The sequence below is a fragment of the Centroberyx affinis genome, unplaced genomic scaffold (genome assembly GCF_046629955.1).
Source record: "Centroberyx affinis isolate AG114_WGS23_722 - 3 ecotype Tasmania unplaced genomic scaffold, CSIRO-AGI_Caff_v1 ptg004482l_1, whole genome shotgun sequence".
NCBI lineage: Eukaryota > Metazoa > Chordata > Actinopteri > Beryciformes > Berycidae > Centroberyx > Centroberyx affinis.
In genome coordinates, this window is record NW_027282138.1 from 21,196 (window position 1) to 40,268 (window position 19,073).

At 42.3% G+C, this 19,073-nt stretch overlaps 2 protein-coding genes and 1 pseudogene across 2 annotated transcripts; 1 reads left to right on the top strand and 2 right to left on the bottom strand.

The window, feature by feature from the left end:
• Positions 1–303: 303 nt before the first annotated feature.
• Positions 304–7,499, bottom strand: mcm5 (minichromosome maintenance complex component 5). The gene is made up of 16 exons (XM_071544176.1): positions 7,200–7,499; positions 6,351–6,477; positions 6,023–6,151; positions 5,593–5,765; positions 5,069–5,224; positions 4,735–4,904; positions 4,427–4,598; positions 4,205–4,316; positions 3,873–4,016; positions 3,713–3,778; positions 3,427–3,603; positions 3,110–3,222; positions 2,829–2,957; positions 2,445–2,587; positions 2,051–2,178; positions 304–1,470 (listed from the first exon to the last, which is right to left on the bottom strand). Exons 1-16 carry the CDS (start codon positions 7,370–7,372, stop codon positions 1,369–1,371), a joined length of 2,214 nt encoding a protein of 737 aa, XP_071400277.1. The 5' UTR covers positions 7,373–7,499; the 3' UTR covers positions 304–1,368.
• Positions 7,500–8,003: 504 nt separating this feature from the next.
• Positions 8,004–9,543, top strand: LOC139665193 (chymotrypsin-like elastase family member 2A; annotated as a pseudogene).
• Positions 9,544–12,344: 2,801 nt separating this feature from the next.
• gcat (glycine C-acetyltransferase) lies at positions 12,345–19,027 on the bottom strand. Its single transcript, XM_071544178.1, has 9 exons — positions 18,591–19,027; positions 17,453–17,583; positions 17,230–17,331; positions 16,838–16,984; positions 15,781–15,935; positions 14,962–15,044; positions 14,597–14,768; positions 13,237–13,358; positions 12,345–12,720 (listed from the first exon to the last, which is right to left on the bottom strand). Exons 1-9 carry the CDS (start codon positions 18,808–18,810, stop codon positions 12,569–12,571), a joined length of 1,284 nt encoding a protein of 427 aa, XP_071400279.1. The 5' UTR covers positions 18,811–19,027; the 3' UTR covers positions 12,345–12,568.
• Positions 19,028–19,073: the final 46 nt, after the last annotated feature.

Below are 19,073 nucleotides of genomic sequence, written 5' to 3' on the forward strand. Positions count from 1 at the left end.
ATGGGGATATGTGTTGCATTGGCCACTGTTGGAGCTTTTACCAGCAGCTTTTACCCTACTGCAAACCCTTGTGTAACTACGGTTTAACTGTATTAATACTAATTTGGATATACAACACTTTACTACTTAGTCAATTAAATAAGCATATGGAATCACGTTAAATTATAGTCTCATTCATAAACAAATGACAACCTAGAGTTATTTCTTAGAATCGTTTTTCCTTGATTATTTTGTCTTTTTTTGTCAGTCATTACAGTTTTTTACAATTGGTACAAGCATGTCTCAATGCTAGACTCACTTTTTCAAAACTCTTCACACTGTTAGCGCAACAGAAGTCATGCGGACCTAACTGTGACTGACTCTTGCCTTGCTTTAACACAAAAGACATTCAATGACCACAGCTTTCAAAATTCTTGATTTCTTTTCTCACTCAGTCAACCACCAGCAAAACCATGTGTATCTACAGCCCATTTTGCAAATGCTTACATAACTCTTTTCAAAACTTAAATTTACAAGTTGAACATACATTCAGTTGAACAGCAATTTGCCATCCCATTCCATTGAAATACATTCAAAATCCTAAAAAAAAAAAGATGGTTATGGAGACAAATAGTGAAAAATTATTGATTGAGTGACAAAGTGTTGCTGTTGGAGAAAACTAGTGGTGGTGTTTTGGTAGAATTATTTGATTTTGACACAAGTATGCAGTATTTTGGTAGTTTTGGTGCATTTTGGTTGTGAAATTAACTGTTGTGCCAAGCTGCATGTTGGTACAGACAACAGTGTGAAGAATTTTGAAAAAGTGGACTCAGTATTGAGAAGTTTGTAACCAATTGTAAAAAACTGTAAAAACAAAGCTAAAATAAAAACTGTCTCCATAACTCATCGTTGTTACTGATATGGTTATTAATCCAAAATCACAACATTCCCAAAGTAAACAGTCTACATCGGACTAATTTAAACAATTTAAGAGTACAAGTCTTCATATGATTTCAAATACTTTAATCCTTTACAGAACATGCAGACCACATCACTTGCTAACATCTTTGTTATTCTGGTAGAAAGCATCATTACCCTCTTACAATGAATACAGTGAAATCCGAAACATCTCTTTCCATCTTTTTTCAACCACTAACCCAAAATTTAATGGTTTCCATAAAACATCTCCATTATATAATTTGACCCATCTAAATAGACAGTTTTAGCAATGGATCCAGACCCAACCCAATCACAGCTATGGTGGCAAGGAAATTCATGACAAGTGGGTGAGATCAGAAAATATAGGATGTCCACTGGTAGTGCGAAACGGGCACATTTTAACGAAACTATTTACATCAACAACAATACTATGAGAACACATGGATGGCTCTACTTGACTCTATAGAGCACTTTCCTCTGCATGCGGTGCTGAAGCTCTCCCCTCCTCATCATCAGGTGGAGGACTTTGAAGATGGCGTGCTCTGGATATTTCTGTAAAAGGATATAGGAAGACCATCAGGGGAGGGAAAGGGAGATTTCTCAGTGGACTCAGACCAAAAACACAATACACAGGCCAGTCTAAGATCCAGTGGATTCATTAAGCTGAAGTGCTACAGAATCATGAAGTATTAAACAATGCTATGGAAAAGCAGGTAACTGAGCAAAGACTTGACCAGACTTGTAGAGTTATGGAAAAATCCACCCTCTGATACTCTTGCACCGTTAACATAACAATCTGTGATGTTCAAGGCATTGTAATCTACTTTTTTGGTGTGCCAGCGTTCCCTCATCCCGCCTCATCTACTTTTATTTCAGTCAGTTATTTCCTACATTTCCCAGAGTTGAACTTGTGCCATCCAGCTGTAGGTTGTCTTTCATTCTGAAGGACTGACACCAAAAACTGAAGTTTACTGTTGATGTTTTAGGTGTGCTGGAGATAACAACATGTCGTCACGTTGTCTACACTTGGTCAGTTAAGAAAAACTACACAAAAGAACAAAATGGGCCCAGAAGTGTAAGGTACAGTACAAATAATGGATGTAATCATCACTTTAAAACAGTCGATACTGACCTGTTTGGTGAAGTCTTGGACGATGCTGTGTTCGGACACCTGGGAGCCAATAGCAAAGCGCCTCTTCAGCTGCTTCTCAATGCGCGAGATCATCTCCTGGTCCTCCTGAGTTGTGAAGCCCTCCACTCCTACACACAAAATGTAGATGGAGAGACATTAGAATTTTTCAAGCTTTTGCCCTGTGACCAGCTAAAACACTGACAAACTTAACTGAGGTTAAATGGTTGGGGAAGATGTGTGACCAATTTGCACTCTTGTAGGCAGTAACTTATGTACTTCACCAGTACAGTGGACAATGAGATTAAAGTCAAATGCTATATATGTACGTTCGTAATAAAATGAAACTCATGATAGCTCCGTTCACAAATATGACAATGTGCGTACACACACACACCTGAAAGGCTGCCAGAAAGTGCAGCGTCCAGCGTGGAAACCTGGAAGAGCCTGAGGGCCTCGTCTACCTCTTCCTCTCCAGCCACAGCCTGCAGCTTCATCTTGGCCAGGGACTCTGCGATACGCACAACTGCCTCCAGCTGCCTGTAAGAGGAGGCAACACAGAAGCAAGTGTGAGTCTGAAGCCAGAATTTAAACCCAAGGCATTTGTGCACATGAGCATAATTACAAAGGAGTAGAGGACGAGCAAGGTCCATACATCCCAAGACTAACTATTCTCATTTGGAGAAGAGATGAATGATTACTTAGGAGCATCAAACGATCAGATGATAAATGTTCATCACTGATGGGTAGACGTTTAGGGAATATTTATACACACACATACCTGACAGTGATGGGGATAGAGGGTCTTTTGTCGCTCTCTCTTTCATGCTCCCTCGCTCCGCTCCTCATCACCACATATCTGTTCTTCAGCTTCTCAGCAGCCCCAGCAGAGAGACGAGGACCGCATTTACTGTCAGGAGACATTCATACCAAATATCAGTAATGACCACATGACAGTATACAAAATAACTTTGTGGTGAGTGAGGTATACAAAATCAATTTACAAGAGATGAGTTTTGCATTAGTGCCGTCTATAAGAAAGGAGAATTCAGGGAGACTCACGTTCTGGCATAGGCAATGTATTTCTTATATGTAGCCAGGGGAATCTCTCCCTCCACACCCTCAGTCTGTGTCTGAGCACTAAGGTGAACATTCATCACGTGACGAGCCAGGGTCTACAAAGAGAGGGGGTGAAACATCATGAGACTCAACAGAATCAAAACTCTTCTTCCACACTTACGTGGAAATAAAACCACCCAAATTTTCCCTGCTGGTCCAAGGATATGGAACTGGCCACATTCCAGCCAAAAGGTCAATTAGGCTACCGCTGCCCCCGTTACCAAACTCTAAAAACAATACAAATTCATGCGTCTCCTCACCATGTCTCTCTGCTGGTCATGGTGGTCCTTGATGATAAAGATCATGTCAAAACGGGACAGGATGGTGGGCATGAAGTCAATGTTGTCCTCCCCCTTTGTGTCGTCCCAGCGGCCGAACACGGAGTTCGCCGCGGCCAGCACTGAGCAGCGAGAGTTCAAGGTTGTGGTGATGCCAGCCTGGAAGGAGTCAAAAGGTCAATTTTCGAGGTAACTATGTATACAAGTAAGTCAATCTCCCCAATACAGTAAGGAATGTGCGGTATATTTTTAACAAAAAAGCACTTACCTTGGCAATAGAGATGGTCTGTTGCTCCATGGCTTCGTGAATGGCTACTCTGTCATCCTCTCTCATCTGAGGAACAAAGAAGTTTAGCTTTGTTTGTGTGGTCCTATGACACAAATCAAGTTAAATGCTTGACAACTCCTGCTAGTCGACGTCTCTTTACCTTGTCAAACTCATCAATGCATACAACTCCACCGTCAGCCAGCACCATGGCCCCTCCCTCCATGATGAACCCACGAGTGTTGGGGTCCCTCAACACAGAGGCAGTCAGACCAGCAGCACTGCTGCCCTTACCAGAAGTATAAACCTGATAGGACAAATGGATGCTTAGTATCAGTGGTGGACAAGATTTACAAACACACTGGCTTTCTCTGGCTTCACACAATTTATTATAAGTCTGGTCCAAAGATAGCAGTTAATAGATTATTACTTTGATTATTTAATGCAATTTGCAGTTAAGTAAAGTGTAATCAGTACAGGCAAATGGATAATTACCCCAATTGGAGAGCACCTCTCCACAAACTTGAGCAGCTGAGACTTGGCTGTACCGGGGTCTCCCAGCATCAGCAGGTTGACGTCCCCTCTACGAGTTAGACCGTCAGGGAGTCTAAGGGACAGGAGGCAATACCATTAAGCAAAAGGAGAAGAGGCATAATAAACTGCACTGATAGAGGGAGAAAAAAATGAGTGGACATTCCATCCGCGTCTGTGTCTCACCTCTTCCTTGAACCACCAAACAACAGACAGGTGATGGCCTTCTTCAGATCATCACTGCCGTAGATGGAGGGAGCCACTGAGCGCGCCAGAGAGGAGTAGACGTCGGGAGAAGCAGCCAGCGCTCTCAGTTCCTCCTCCTCCTGTGGAGAGACTGATCCAGTGGCTCCACGACCTCAAAGGGACAAAGAAAGAAAAATTTGGCATTTGGCAACTGGTGTTAATATCCTACTTAGTATAATGCTATATTGATATGGATCACACTAATATATCATATAGTTTCATGTTTTGATGCAGGAAATGGTCTTTACCTGCCCCTTCTGTGTCCACCTGGATGCCAACCACCCGCAGGTAGGATGCACGGATGCCCACACCAGCCCCTTTGTCTCTGCCTTTAGTCTTTGCAGCAGCCATCTTCTTAATGGAGTAGATACCCATGATGGTCACCCTGTTCCCTGGGACCACACGGTCACACAGGTACCTGAGAAAGAAGTGGGGGGGGGGAATCAAAGTCTGAGGTTTACACATTTAAAAACTGTAAAGTGGTTGATTTCTCATGGTCTGCTGACAGGCGCTCACACATCAATGAAGAATCCTATTATACAAAGACCAAATGTAAGGGCGTCTTGAGAAGGTGCAGCTTACCTGTCGCAATAGAGCTGTAGGTGACGGGGCATCTCTCCGTGCGGCACGGCATCGGGGGACTCCTGCAGGCGGAGGGTTTGGAAGTCAACGCAAATGCAGCGATCCGGGATGATGAAGTAGGGATCCACAGGACATTTCACCCTGCCGGCATTCTCACTGAGGAGAGAAGGGAGAGAACTTATTAGACACAAGGCCAAAAACATTCAAACCAATATCATTGCCATCTGTGCTCCTAGGCTGAGGAGGCTAGGTTGGGGGGAAAAAAAAAAAAATCAGATCTCAAGTCACCTCTAACAGATTTCTGCAGACTGGCTTTTATAGAATACACTCAAACTTTCTTATTTCCATTCGCCCATTTAATTCTTCTAACACCTAATTTCTATTCTCTGTAAAGCACTGTAACTGCTCTATACAAATGCAGTAAATGCAAAAAAATAGTTTGCATTTAGACACGTGATATAAGTAAATTCAACATACACCCAAGTCATTCCTGATAGGTCGTCAATTCAGATGATCATACTCACGTGTTGCACTTGCGTGGCAGAGCGTAGCCCTGCAGGCCTGGAGGCAGAGGAATGTTGCTGATGACAGCGCGACAGCCGCGGCACTGCAAACACACTCGGGTGGCCTTCGCCCGCACTGGCGTGGCCGAGATGATGATGCCGGGCACCTTCACCAGACGAGACACCTGCTCAGACTACAGGGGAGACAGAAGAGAAATATGGTGAATTTGCAGGTCATAACTAGGGGGAAATGAGAGGGAAAGCCAAAGACTAGGGAGTAATGATCAAGGCTAACTTGCAAGCGGACTGTGCATTACTTGTTTCTATGCTTCTATAAAAAAGTCAGAGCATTTTTTTTTTTTTTTTTTTTTTTTTTTATCAACCAACAGTGCTAAAAACAACAGTATCGTCCCTTAAATTTCACTGGGAATGTGGTTGGGCAGTGGTTTACCTTGAGGCTGCGGATGGAGGCAGGGTGGGCATCACTCTTCAGCATAACCTGGATGTCCTGCACCGTCTCCTCCCCTACAGGCCGGGGACGGGTCACCTCATCCGCTACCTCCTTGGCTGCCTCCTCCAGCTGTCAATCAGACCATCACCAGAGGGTTAGGGGGAGTTTTAATAACACTGAGACAACAGCTTGTACATTATGTGATCGTGTGTGATTTCAAGACAATCTCAATAAAATACAAGAGACTTTTGTGAAACGATGGGTCGGTCATCATGGTTAGGGGCTGTAAGGCAGCTTTCGCTATACCAGTTAATCAGTTCATTCTCACCATAGGCAGGTTCTCGGTAGGCAGCTTGTAAAGGCAATCAGACAGATCCTCATCGAAGCTGGCTAGGTCCTCAATCTCCACCTCCACCCAGTACTCCCCCAGGGTGTAGTGTCTCTTCAGCTCATCTCTGAGGAAAAACACACAGGCAGAGGTCAGCTAACTCCTCTGCAAGAGGAAGAAATCTTTACAGCAATATAAGGATTTGGTGATGGTCCAACTCTCCCACAGACCCAAACAGGAGAGAACAATACATATCAAGGCAGGTTACTGATGGCTGAAGTTATCTGGCTGATTATCTTAGCACTGGCAGTAAAGCCACCACAGGTTATTTGAAGGGGGGGTGAAAAGGGATAGTTACATTTAAAAGTACATAATTCAAGCTAGGGAAAATGTGACGTGAAAACAAGTCACTTAACTCACGCCATTGTATAGGAAAAAACTGCCTACTGAGTCAGATAATAAGCTATGCGCTATTAAGTTTTAGTTTTTTCTTCTTTATGTACAGGGATAACGTTAGCAGAGACCAAACACACCCTAAATGCACTATATTTATTAGCGAAATACAGTTTATCCATATTTTTTTGGGCCCACTTGAGTTTTTAATGGTATAAATACATAGTGCATATCATAGAAACAGAGAGTAACTGAGAGACTCAGAGAAACTGAGGTAACTTGTATAAAGACAGGGTATTTTAAGGCAAATGGCAGCATGTAACGCTTCTGAAAAGCATCGTTACAATTGATTTGTGTTGCTGTTGTGGCTTCACGATGCTCACCGACTGGAGGTTATAGTTTACCCATCTCTTATTTACGACTTCATCACTGTTTACATCTCGTGGGTCTTCTTACCTGTATTTATACGTGAAACCGGTGCGGTCGGTTCCGACTCTGAACTGCCGGAGGAATTCACGGAACCGTTTCTTGATCTGTGTCCGCTTCTGTCCGCCTTCATCCCCGCCGTGTCCCTCTCCACCTCCGAAGCTGTCGCTGTAATACACTCCGGGGTCGTCAAAACCAGACATACTGAACCGAGACGATCAACAACACGGTATGAACAAAGTAGTAAATAACGTGCTCTAGATTTTGTTCGGTAAAAGTAAACACTTTTGGAGACTACCGAGCGAGCTGCCAGAGACAAAAGCTGCCCACGATATGTGTTTCGCGGCAAAACTTCCACTTCCCGTCTGTTTCCCGCGAGCCGCTTCGCTCAACGCCTCCTTCTATTCTCTGATTGGTTGAAAGGAAAGGATGCCTGTTTTTATTGGTCAACGAGCTTTAGGGGAGGTGTGTCTTAGATATGAGGGTGGGACTTGTGAGTACTGGTGGCGCGAAAAAGACAACAGGAGGAAGTCATTGGGAGGAGAGAAGCATCAACGTGGAGTAATGAAACAGTTGATATATACAAAATATAGCCACAGTTTCTAAAACACACCCATACCATAATAAATAAGAGATTTCAAAACCCCACACTTTTTTTACAGACCTCGTTTTCTTGAGTGGATATAGATTTTGGTCAGTAGGTCTATTCAATATGCTGATTGTGGCTGAGTAAAATAACAGTCAGCTCAATATGGCAGAGGCAGAGGAACATGATTGTTTACCTACATAAAATGTCTAATCATTATACAGCAGGACTGACAATATTCATCCTAAATGTCATTGTCCACTCCAAACCTGTGTAAGAACCCTACAGACTTCAGATTTCTGCTGTTTATATTTATCTCCATCTGTTGAGAAAAGGCATAGTGACTTGTCCTACTGTTAGGAGAGCATGTGTTGAGTGGAGTTCATGACCTTTAGGTTCTTGGAACCTGTTAAAACCTATTGTAGGATTCCAAAAACATATGGGCATAAGTATGGAGGATTAGTCATAATTAAATAAATAAATATGTGTCAGTAAAATAAATAATTACATAAATAAATACAGAAATATATAATATAATCAGTAAATAAATTAATAATTGATTGATTTTATTCTTTAATTAAAAAATAATAATATTATTTCATAATTATTGTTTTCATAATAACATGACTATGTTGAGTTGTATTTTTATTTCATAAAAACATTTTTTTATTTTTCAAATGGCTTTTATTTTCAATTATGTGATGATATTATTCAGAATTACATTTTTCAAAGTGGTTCTTTTATTTCCCTTTTTCTTTTTTCATTGCTCCTCTTTTTATTTCATAATGACTCATTTCATTTCATAATGTCACTTTTCATAATGTCTCAGCTGTCTGTCAATCAAAGTGAATGGGGCGGGATCTATTTGCACATTGGGTAATCCTTTGCAATCCATTATTTTTCCTGGCTCTGAGGCTGGTCTTGCCCCATGGGCCAAATGACGTTAAAAAATACATTAATGAGTTGAAGGGTATAGTCCAGAGCTATCATCTCTGTTGATCCTTAAGAAACTCCTTAAGATTTATTTGTACATTTGGAAAGACATGTACACTGTTTTGTCTATTTTGGTCTTGGCCTTGACTTGGTCTCATTGCCCTTTGGACCTGGTCTTGACTTGAATTCAACTGGACCTGGATTTGGAATTGTCTTTGTCTCGATTAAGGTGGTCTTGACTACAGCGCTAAATTTGAATGCCCTGTTCTTTTCCACAGCTGGAGGTTCCATCACTGACATCCTGCAGCAGGCCCTCCTACCTGTGGGCAGCCACTCCAGCTGCACCAAGCCTGACTGGTGGGGCAGCCTGGTCACCAAGAACATGATCTATGCTGGAGGAGATGGACAGCTGGCTAGCTGCAACGTGAGTCACATTCATTTCCCACAACCCCTAAATTTTATTCTACAGTCTCATGTAATATAGAAATGGAGTTCCTGTGAAAATATACCAGCCTTACAGTTTAGAATTGTTTTACACAGTGCCATAATGATTATTATATATGTACAATTTCTAAATGTTTTCGCCATCTTTTGCTTGAACATCACGTCTGGCTCTGTTACCCCTCAGGGAGACTCTGGTGCCCCCTGAACTGCCAGAACCCTGACGGCTCCTGGGATGTCCACGGTGTGGTGAGCTTCAGCTCCAGCATGGGCTGCAACTACCCCAAGAAGTCCTCCATCTTCACCCACATCAGCGCCTACATCTCCTGGGTCAACAATGTGAGCGGAAATGGGCTTGGCTTGTACCTTTTAGTGGACGCTTCTGTCCAAAGCACCTTAGAGTACAGTGCATAGATTGTTTTTTTTGTCTCCACTTGACAATGTTAGTGCAATGCTGTCTCCGTTGCTTACAACTCTGCTGATAGATTCAATTTACTTACGGTTTACTGTCTTTGTGACAAGGCAATTAATGTTAAAACCCACAGCTATTGATGGGCAGCTATTTCTTGGTGGTGATTATGTGGCTCTTAAAGTTGAGCTGAAATAAAAGCAGGAAAATGGTTTTACTTAAAAGGAAATCATTGAGTGTTAAAATGTGATTGTTCATGAAATTCCAAGTTTCATACTCAACTCCTACTCACTTAAAATTTGTAGGACTGTGCCATCTGCCGTACAGATGTAGAATATTTCCCTTTGAAATATTAATACTAATGAAATGAAACAACCAGAAAAGGGAAAATAATTTTTTGGTTGAACCCTGCACATGCAGCCTGTGGCGGGGTGTTACAAGTATAGGCATTGCAAGCCAAAACCTGTTTTGGCTTGCAATGCCAAACCAGTGGTTGAAAACTGGTCTAACAGATGTAAATCTACCTGTCAACTGAAGGAAGTAAAGCATAACCACTATTTCCTTACATGATTTTGAAAGTCTACCAACACATTTAGAAAGCTGAGAGATTTCATTTCTAAAACTCGAAACAGAGTTAATTGGTGGTGGCTTGGCCTTGGTAGTGTTAATAGGAGCCTACTACCACTCTATCACTAGTGTATGCTAAAGTGCCAATCTACCAGGAACACATGCATGATTTGAGTGTCTATGTATGTCTAGAGGCACTAGTTTCAGCCATAATCCCTGACCAGCAGTTATCAGGTGAGTTGGTGCCCTTGCAACATGCAAATGATGAGAGTAGCCTGTTAGCACCAAAATCATCTCTGTGCCTCCGGTAGATAGCTCTGTCTGGTGCACATGCTAATGCTTTAGCATACAGTATGTTAAGTAATTATAGGCGACAAGCATTATCCTAAAAGAGAGGAAATGAGAACCTGTGTTAGCTCTAACGCTGGCTAATTTTAATGGCAAACATGTAAACCTACCAGGCTTGTTTAGGAGATTGGTAAAATAGGCCTAAAATTCTGTTAATAGAAAGCATTTTCAATGGCAGAAGATCTCTCTTCCTGTGAGACTTCTTTTTTTTTTTTTTATCTTGACCCTCCCCGGAGCTACAAATATTTTTCCTTGAGCCTCCCTGAGTGACTGGGGGAAAATGCATGACCCTCTCTCCACCATAAATAACCATATTTTATTATATTCACACCAAAGGTAGGTAGTATTGGAGAAAATAAAAAGCAAAGTCTGACCTTTTCCAACCATAGATGTTGATTGTCAAATTATGAATTGATAAAATAAAATTAGAACTGATGACTTTTTAAATATTATTTTTTAGAATATAATAGGCCCTGACGGTTCCCCTCACGGTGCGTGCGTGAGTTCATGTTCACTGTGAACGCACGCGCACCACCAACGTAGCCAACGTGCACTCTGGGTATGACAGCCGCTGAGAATCTGAAACGCAATGAAAGATAAACATGGAATTTGGAGGGGCTGGGGCCTCATGTATAAAAGACTGCGTAGATTTCATACTGAAAGATGGCGTACTCACAAAACTTACACACGGAAATTTTCAGATGTATAAAACCGTGCGCACGCCTGGTCCATAGGCGGATTATGAGACAAAGGACCCTTGGGCACAGGTAGCTACTAAGAGGTATGAGTCAGTGGGTCCTATTCTGACAGATCAGGAGTGGAAATCAACATTTTGGGGTCTTCGTAAACCATGACTTTACATTACGAGGCCTTTGGACAATAATGCAGAGCTTTACTGCTAAAGCGCTATAGATAAACTGAGGGGAACACTCACTGTGACAGAGCCATGTTGACACCTTCAAAACTGATGTTTAGGTTATTATAGGGGGAATTTTGGGGCTTTGGTAAATAAATAAATGACAAAGCCCTTCGACTGCAGAGCAGTAAATGTAAAGTTAGTGACAGCATCATCATGTATCAGGCTCTGGCTCAGGGGCCCCCTGAGCTCTTGGGCCCCTGGGCCTGGGCCCGGTTGGCTCGTTCAGAGACACAGAGATGATTTTCATATATTGGCTCCCAAAAAGTTGTGTAGTCTTTAATGTGTTAATTACCAGTAACCCAATCCCAGTGTTTTGCTACAAAAATGAAGCTCTTCTCCCAGTCAGCACATGAAAGCTAAGAAAGGTTTCATCCCCCAGGCAGTTCTAAAAAGATCCTGAGCCAAAGGTGGCGCACTAAAGTAACAGTAAACTTTAAAGTCCTCTCATTCCAAGGCAGCATAGCACAGGTAGTTAAGAGTTTAATATGGAAGATGGTTTATTAGAAAATCCACTAGCTCCATGGATCCAAGTGGACTCAAGTCAGAGGCAGCCAGGCTGTTTGTGCCCATTGCGCACTGCGGTGCCTAATTATCGTACAGGCTCTTTACGATGCAATATGGTGGTCTTGAAAAACTTCCTCTCAGTTAAGTGAAAACAAAAAGTCCTCAGCTCCTTCAGTGGATTTCAAGATTTTGGATGGTGTTCAATATGATATATATACTTCATAATTGTGGGGCAATATGACAGTAGGTGTACGGTTACATAAACTGTATAGTCAATGCACACTAGGACTCAGTAAGAACATTTCCCCCCATACTTACCAGATCATTTGTGCATTTTCCAAAATTGAAGACATGGAAATAATCAAATTCATTTTTCATATATGTTTTAAGACTTTCCACACCTGTGTAGGAACCTTGGAATAAATAAACCTCAGTGTTCTTCCCCAAAATCAATAAGAACACCTCAACTTGTTAGCAAAAGTTCTTTATTCAGCTGAGAAAAGCAAACACAAAAATAACATTAACCACAACTGACCTGCCAATGTAACTAATATGTTCATCAACGTCATTCATAGGTCTTGTGAGTAACAGTCCGTGCTCTGCAACAGTCTGCAAGGCTCCATTTCTCTTTAGTAAATCATACTGGCTGGCTGGCTGCTAAATCCTTCTGGTTCTTCCTCGTCTGTACTAATTTAGGACACGACTCCGTGCTTCTTGCCTGTCTGGATGAAAGCATCAACGCAGCGGTCAATGTCTTCGTCTGTGTGGGCTGCTGAGATCTGGACACGGATTCTGGCTTTGCCCTTCGGTACGACTGGGAAGGAGAATCCAATCACATACACACCTGAGGAGAGGAGGGGAGAGAAGTGTGATGAAAGAGCTAGAAAACAACTGTTCTTCAAAATAGATGATCATCACCCATCTGTTGTGGTATTCAAGCTGGTTAATGTGTTGTATTCTTTGAAAATGTGCCACTGTGTCTTCCTCTAGTGGCTGATAAATATCACTGCATTTGTAATTCAAACATCTAAAAACTGTCAGAGCTTCTGTACATGATAAGATTCAATATTTCATGCAGTTGATGTTTGTTTCATGACGTTGATGTTTCATTGTCTCATATTCAGGATACATGTAGTGATACATATGAAGAGTTTTATTCCTAAATAAAAAAAGTCAACTGATCATAAAATCATATATGGTACCATATCAGTGAGCTTTTAACCTCAGTTATAGTCTGTTTTACTTAAACGACACCAATAATTTTGTAAGAGTAGGTGTCAGATTTTTTTCTCTCATTTTGGAATGAAACTCTTCCTATATAATTTCAGCAGTTGTCAATCCAGTGGATGAGGTGTCTCACCCAGCTTCAGCATGTCGTCGGACATCAGAGAGGCGAGCCGTGCGTCCCCCAGCATCACAGGACAGATGGGGTGAGCCGAGCCTGCGATGGTGAACCCGGCCTGCGTCATCCTGTTCCTGAACCTGGGAATGGGCAGAGTAGAGACAAACGTTTTGGTAATAATAATGTCATACTTTACTGATCCCTTTTTGCTTAGCCCCCCCTCCAGTGGGAGATCAGAGCACAGGATCAGCTAAAGAAGAGCGCTCGTAAAGCTGGTAGGGATTCAGTGTCTTGCTCAAGGAAAGGGTGGCTGATAGTAGATACAGTATTTTAGCATGTCCACCACTATGGATAAACGTATGATCAACTCAATTATGTGGTAGGTATGTATGCACTCCTGGGAACTGAGTTGAGAGTAAAGTAGATGAACACAGACCAGAGGGTGAATTTTAATGATGACTTATAAGCCATTTCTATAAATAAGGGCTATATTTTATGGAGATGAATTGCTGCCATTCCATTTTACCGTCTACTTGTGTTGTAATTTTTTTTACCTGGGGGCAATTATGAATAACATTATAAAAATGACTGGTGTCATTATCCTAATGATAGTTTTCAATTTTTTGGAGTGCCTACTATGTTTTCCATGACTTCTTCATGATATTTTGACTGTAGCAGAGCAGCCAGCCAGATACGGCTGGAAGTGGAGGCACACCTGTTGCATATCTCAAAAGATTATTTTGATTACTTTTTCTGAAAAAGATGTTTGGTATTATTACTTCAGTGAGCAACAGACAGCTGCACATCAGGCCCAAGGGCAGCTGTGGGCGTTCTTGACACTATAGAGGGACAAGGTCAAGAAACAAGAAGGGAAACAAAATTATTCCTCCTACACGTTTACAAGAATAGAAGTTCCATGGAATCGCTTGTTATTGAATCAGCTGGTTACTGTTAAGAAGGAGGTTTAGACTAAAAACTTTGTACAGTTTCTCCTCCCAATTGTTTTCCCTTTCATTCCCATAAGCGAGCATGCACTATGCATGAAAACAAACTCCAAAAAGGCTTATCTGTTTTTGTCAGAGGGCCTAAGTCAACAGTTGCATAATTCTGCTGTCAGAGGAAAAACTCACATCTCCAAACGGTAGAAAAACAGTCTTGCTTTCAGATTGACCACAACACATTTTGACATTCCAAGACATTCCACGGGTTTTGAATGAGTTTGATCTACGAAACATATTCAGCACTGAAAAGAAGCATATAAACCCTCAACTCAATAGATACAAAGTTTCCCCCCTGACAGCAGTGCAGTGATAAGCTACTACTGGGCGTCTCCCACTTACACCAAACCACAAAGGCCTAACAGCCCGTACAAACCCACCTCATGGTTTTGGCCGTCATGCTCTGTGCGATCTCATTGGACGCGAGCAGCAGCTCCACGGCCCGGGTGGCACAGCCCACCACAGGAGGGGGGAGGGAGTTGGAGAAGAGGTACGGCCGTGAGCGCTGCCTCAGCAGGTCGATCAGAGGCTTAGGGCCAACTGTGTAGCCACCTGACAGAAAACAAAAAGGAGAGAACATGTTAACATCAGATGCTTTGTATTGATAAATCATGAGATGCACAAAAGGAGCCTACCTGTAGGTTTTGTTAAGGTGTTTACAGACAGTCAGAGTTGTGGCAATCCATAAGCAAACTTGAATATGTTATCAAAGTATGGATATTTTAATGTCAGATGAAAGACATACCAGCGGCTCCTCCCAGTGCTTTTCCCAGCGTGGAGTTTACAATGTGAACTCTGTCCATCACTCCCAGCAGCTCATCTGTTCCTCTGCAAATCACAGTGAGTAGTACTATTAGGCAATCTTGTAACACTAACTTCTTATAATGATAGTAAGATACAGAGCTTTAGTAAAAGCCTTTACTAACAGGTGAGGCATTTGTTATGAAGCTGATAAACACTCTCCTGACCTCTGTCCAATTCTGTCTCATCTTCTCTGCCTCCCATAACTGTTATGTATCACACAACCTCGATCTATGTTTTTGCGATTTTCAGAGTGCGTAATGCCTTTGTATCAGGGAAACAGCATTTTTGATGGTGTCTTGCTTCCGTAATTCAACGCATTTCCTTTCCAGTTGAAATAATGCGGGGAGGGACTGTTCAAAAGTGTTTAGACATGCAAAAATGCTTTGATGCTGAGCTGTCTCAAATTGCAGATTCTTAAAAATAAATAAATTCCAGCCACCAGGATCGTAACCATGGTGCAAAAATACACCGCCATACCATGGTGCCCCTAATGTCACTTTGAAAGTGAGGGTGGGGGGGTGTTAAACATCTGTGATGGTATTTTTGGTTGGAATTTTTATGTACGCCTGCTGGTATGCCATGATGTAACCGCTAAAAATATGCTGGTTTCCAGGAATTTCCATTATTTTTATATTAAAAAAATGAGAGAATACACTTTTTATAATTTTTCTGGCATTTATTGTTACATAGGTGTACATTATGAATTAGCCAACGAGGTGACTTGATTGTGAATTTAAATAAAACTAAAATTCCTTCTCACCTGCCCCGGGGCCCCAGGAAACCGGTAGCGTGGCATTCATCGATGAACACCATGGCCCCATACTGTTCAGCCAGGCTACAGATCCCCTGTAAAGGAGCCACATCTCCATCCATAGAGAAGACTCCGTCTGTCACCACCAGGCGCATACGAGATGACTGAGTAGGAGAGGGTCTTTATGGTCAGTGGAACAAATACCGGCCCTTTCACAGCATAATCAATACTGTAACCCTGACATGACCCTATGGCCTCAGTAATACAGGTTTTAACGTGACACAATCTAATTACTCCATTTTCCTAGCAAGACTGTAATGCAGGCAATTTGTCAATTATTATTTATGTCTTGTCTGCTAGTGAGATTGGTATGCATAGTTTCACCTTTATTTAACTGTAGTAAATATACAGAGGACTCCTGTAGTGAGTGGGCATTTTAACCCAGACTAGCAATGTATCAATATCAGGTTTTTTCCAGAATGCACACATAGCAAATGATGCAATGCATGCTGGCAAAGTATTGGGAAATAGTTAGGCTGCTCCACAGGCAAAAAGCAAGGAAATCCTCTTAATGTGAGACAGTGAACAAACATTATTTTTCCTCTGACGGATTATGATTTCAAAAGGATTATACACTACAGTAAAGGATAATGGTACCTTTGGATTTTGTAAACTGCTAATATGTTTGGGTATTTTGTTATCACTCTCGACGGGATGGACAATATGATACTAATAATGCCATGTTAAGGTATTATAAGATTAGGTGTTGTATCACAGCATAACATACTGCACAATAATTCTGTTTGTGTATATGTGAAAAGCCACTTTACAGAAACGGGCATATCTGGTTACAAATAAATGGCAGTTGTTTCAAAACAGTTTCAACTTATGAAACTGAAAGTGTCCCAATTACAAGTGATGAAACTCTAATATCTCCAAAATGAGTGCAATGAAATGTAACAAGCGATGATAATCTGCAGGATAGAGGTATAACTATTTAACAATATAAACCTGTTCCTCCTACAGGACTAGAAGAGGTCCATACCCAGCAGTAGAGCTGCTTTACCTGGGACTCTTTGAGCTTGGCCTCCAGATCGCTGAGGTCCATGTGTTTGTAGCGGAGCCTCTTTGCCCGACACAGACGGATCCCGTCGATGATGGAGGCGTGGTTCAGCTCATCAGATAGGACTGCATCATCTGGGCCCAACAGAACCTGGTGTAATAACAATTTGATGCTTTATTGATCAGCCAAGGGAAATTCTCTTTCTGCTTACCCCCTCTAAGGAGGTCAGAGGTCAACTACAGAACAGTAGCGCTGGAGCTGGTAGAGCTTCAAAGTCTTGCTCAAGGGAACTTAAGTAGGATGAACCCAGCTGACTGAAGAGAACCTCACTACAGGATCAGTAAAGACTGAAACTTTTACTATGAAATCACTGCTATAGTGGAAAGAAAGCATACCTCAAACAGCCCAGCGTTGGCATCAAAACAGCTGGCATACAGGATGCAGTCCTCCCTCTGATGAAACTCTGCTATCTTCTGCTCCAGATTTTTGTGTAGATCCTATCGATCCCATGTTACAGAATGAAATGATTAAGCCCCATGTAGGTTAGATATCATATAGTCATACATTATCCATGTGTTAGACTAATGTGCTGATTGAGCAGCATTTAGCCCATCATACCTGTGTGCCACAGATGAACCTGACAGAGCTCAGTCCTGCACCGTATGTCTTGAGAGCATCAATCCCTGCCTGCACCACCTCTGGGTGACTGGACAGACCAAGGTAGTTGTTGGCACAGAAATTCAATATGGCTGAGAGAGAGAGAGAGAGAGAGAGAGAGAGAGAGAGAGAGAGAGAGAGAGAGAGAGAGAGAATTTGTTTAAAGTGTCATGTAGCTTAGAAACCCAAAGGTAAGCAGGTCATCCTCAAATGAACACAGTGGCAAACTCAAACCTGCAGGAGAACCCCATGACCTTGCATGACGGCCTGCTGGACAGGGATACAACAAATGAAAACCTCCAATAGAATTTCTCTCTGCGTTTCTTTTTTGCAAAAAGATGACTGGCAAGGACAGAACAATAAAGCGACCACTACAGAACAAAGAGGGGGGGAGACATGAAAGACTGCCATCCGGATGAATTCCACACAGTCAGTTTCACACATGAGAGGACATGGCCTGCAGTCAATAGGCCATTCATAAATTAGCAGTGTCAATCTCTGGCAAAGGTTCACAATGAATGGACAAGTGTAAACACTGACCTGCTGCTTTAGTGGCAGGACAGTAAGAAGACTGAGTCAGAGATTCAGCACCACTGGTAATAAACTGGCTGCTGTTACTGGCTACAATGCAACAATAGTATCTGCTAAAGTGGGCACATATGAAGGTTCATTTCAAACTGAATAATTATACTTCCTTTTACTGACATGAAAGCCAAGCACATCATGGGTTACTGTAAAATTATGAGTCATCTTTTATTGCAAAATAGTTTTGATAACAGAATCATCAGTGTGAAATACTGACCGGTGGATTTCAGGAAACATGTTTTTTTCCCCCAGAAATAGATGATCACTGTAATGTGAAAAACCTGAGCTACTGTGCGCAGCAAGACATGAGTAAACCTGTGTGTTTGACTGCATAGCAAACTAGTAAGTGGCATCCAAGAGATCACCATCAAGACTACACGTCGTGGCAGAAGTGGGCCCCAACTGACAAACAGTGCTACAAGTTCAGTTAGGTGCTGGATCGCGTTTGAGGCCGTTTAAGGACAAGGAAAAGTCAACAGCCATGAAATAAGCTGTCAAGCTAGCTGCTACTTACTGCCACGACTGCCGTCCACGCTGATCTGAGGACCTTGCTTGGACGTTATGATCCTCTCTCCCTTCCACGTCCCCGCGGCTCGGATCGAGTCCAGCTCGCTCTCAAGCACCGATCTGGCTTCGGCGATAGCGGCGTAGCCCCGGTTCAAGACCGAGGCCGGGGGCCGCAGAATCCCCCCCACCGGTCTGACAAAACTACGGACAGCTGTTCCGAGAGACATGATGAAGTCCTGTCAGATCTTTCTACATGCAAGCGAAAGGAGAGGATCACACACGAGCTAGGGGTGGCCGAAAAGGTCACGTGTTAATACGTAATCTGGGTGGGTGTAGCGCGGTGGACCAATCAAATGCCAGAGCGCTCTGGCAGGGCCCTTTTTAGTCCAATCATATTTAAGTAAACATTTCCTGAGTTGTTCAGTGTAACAACGTTGCATTATAAACTTTACCTTATAAAACTGTTCGACTGCTTTTCAATTCTCACTAA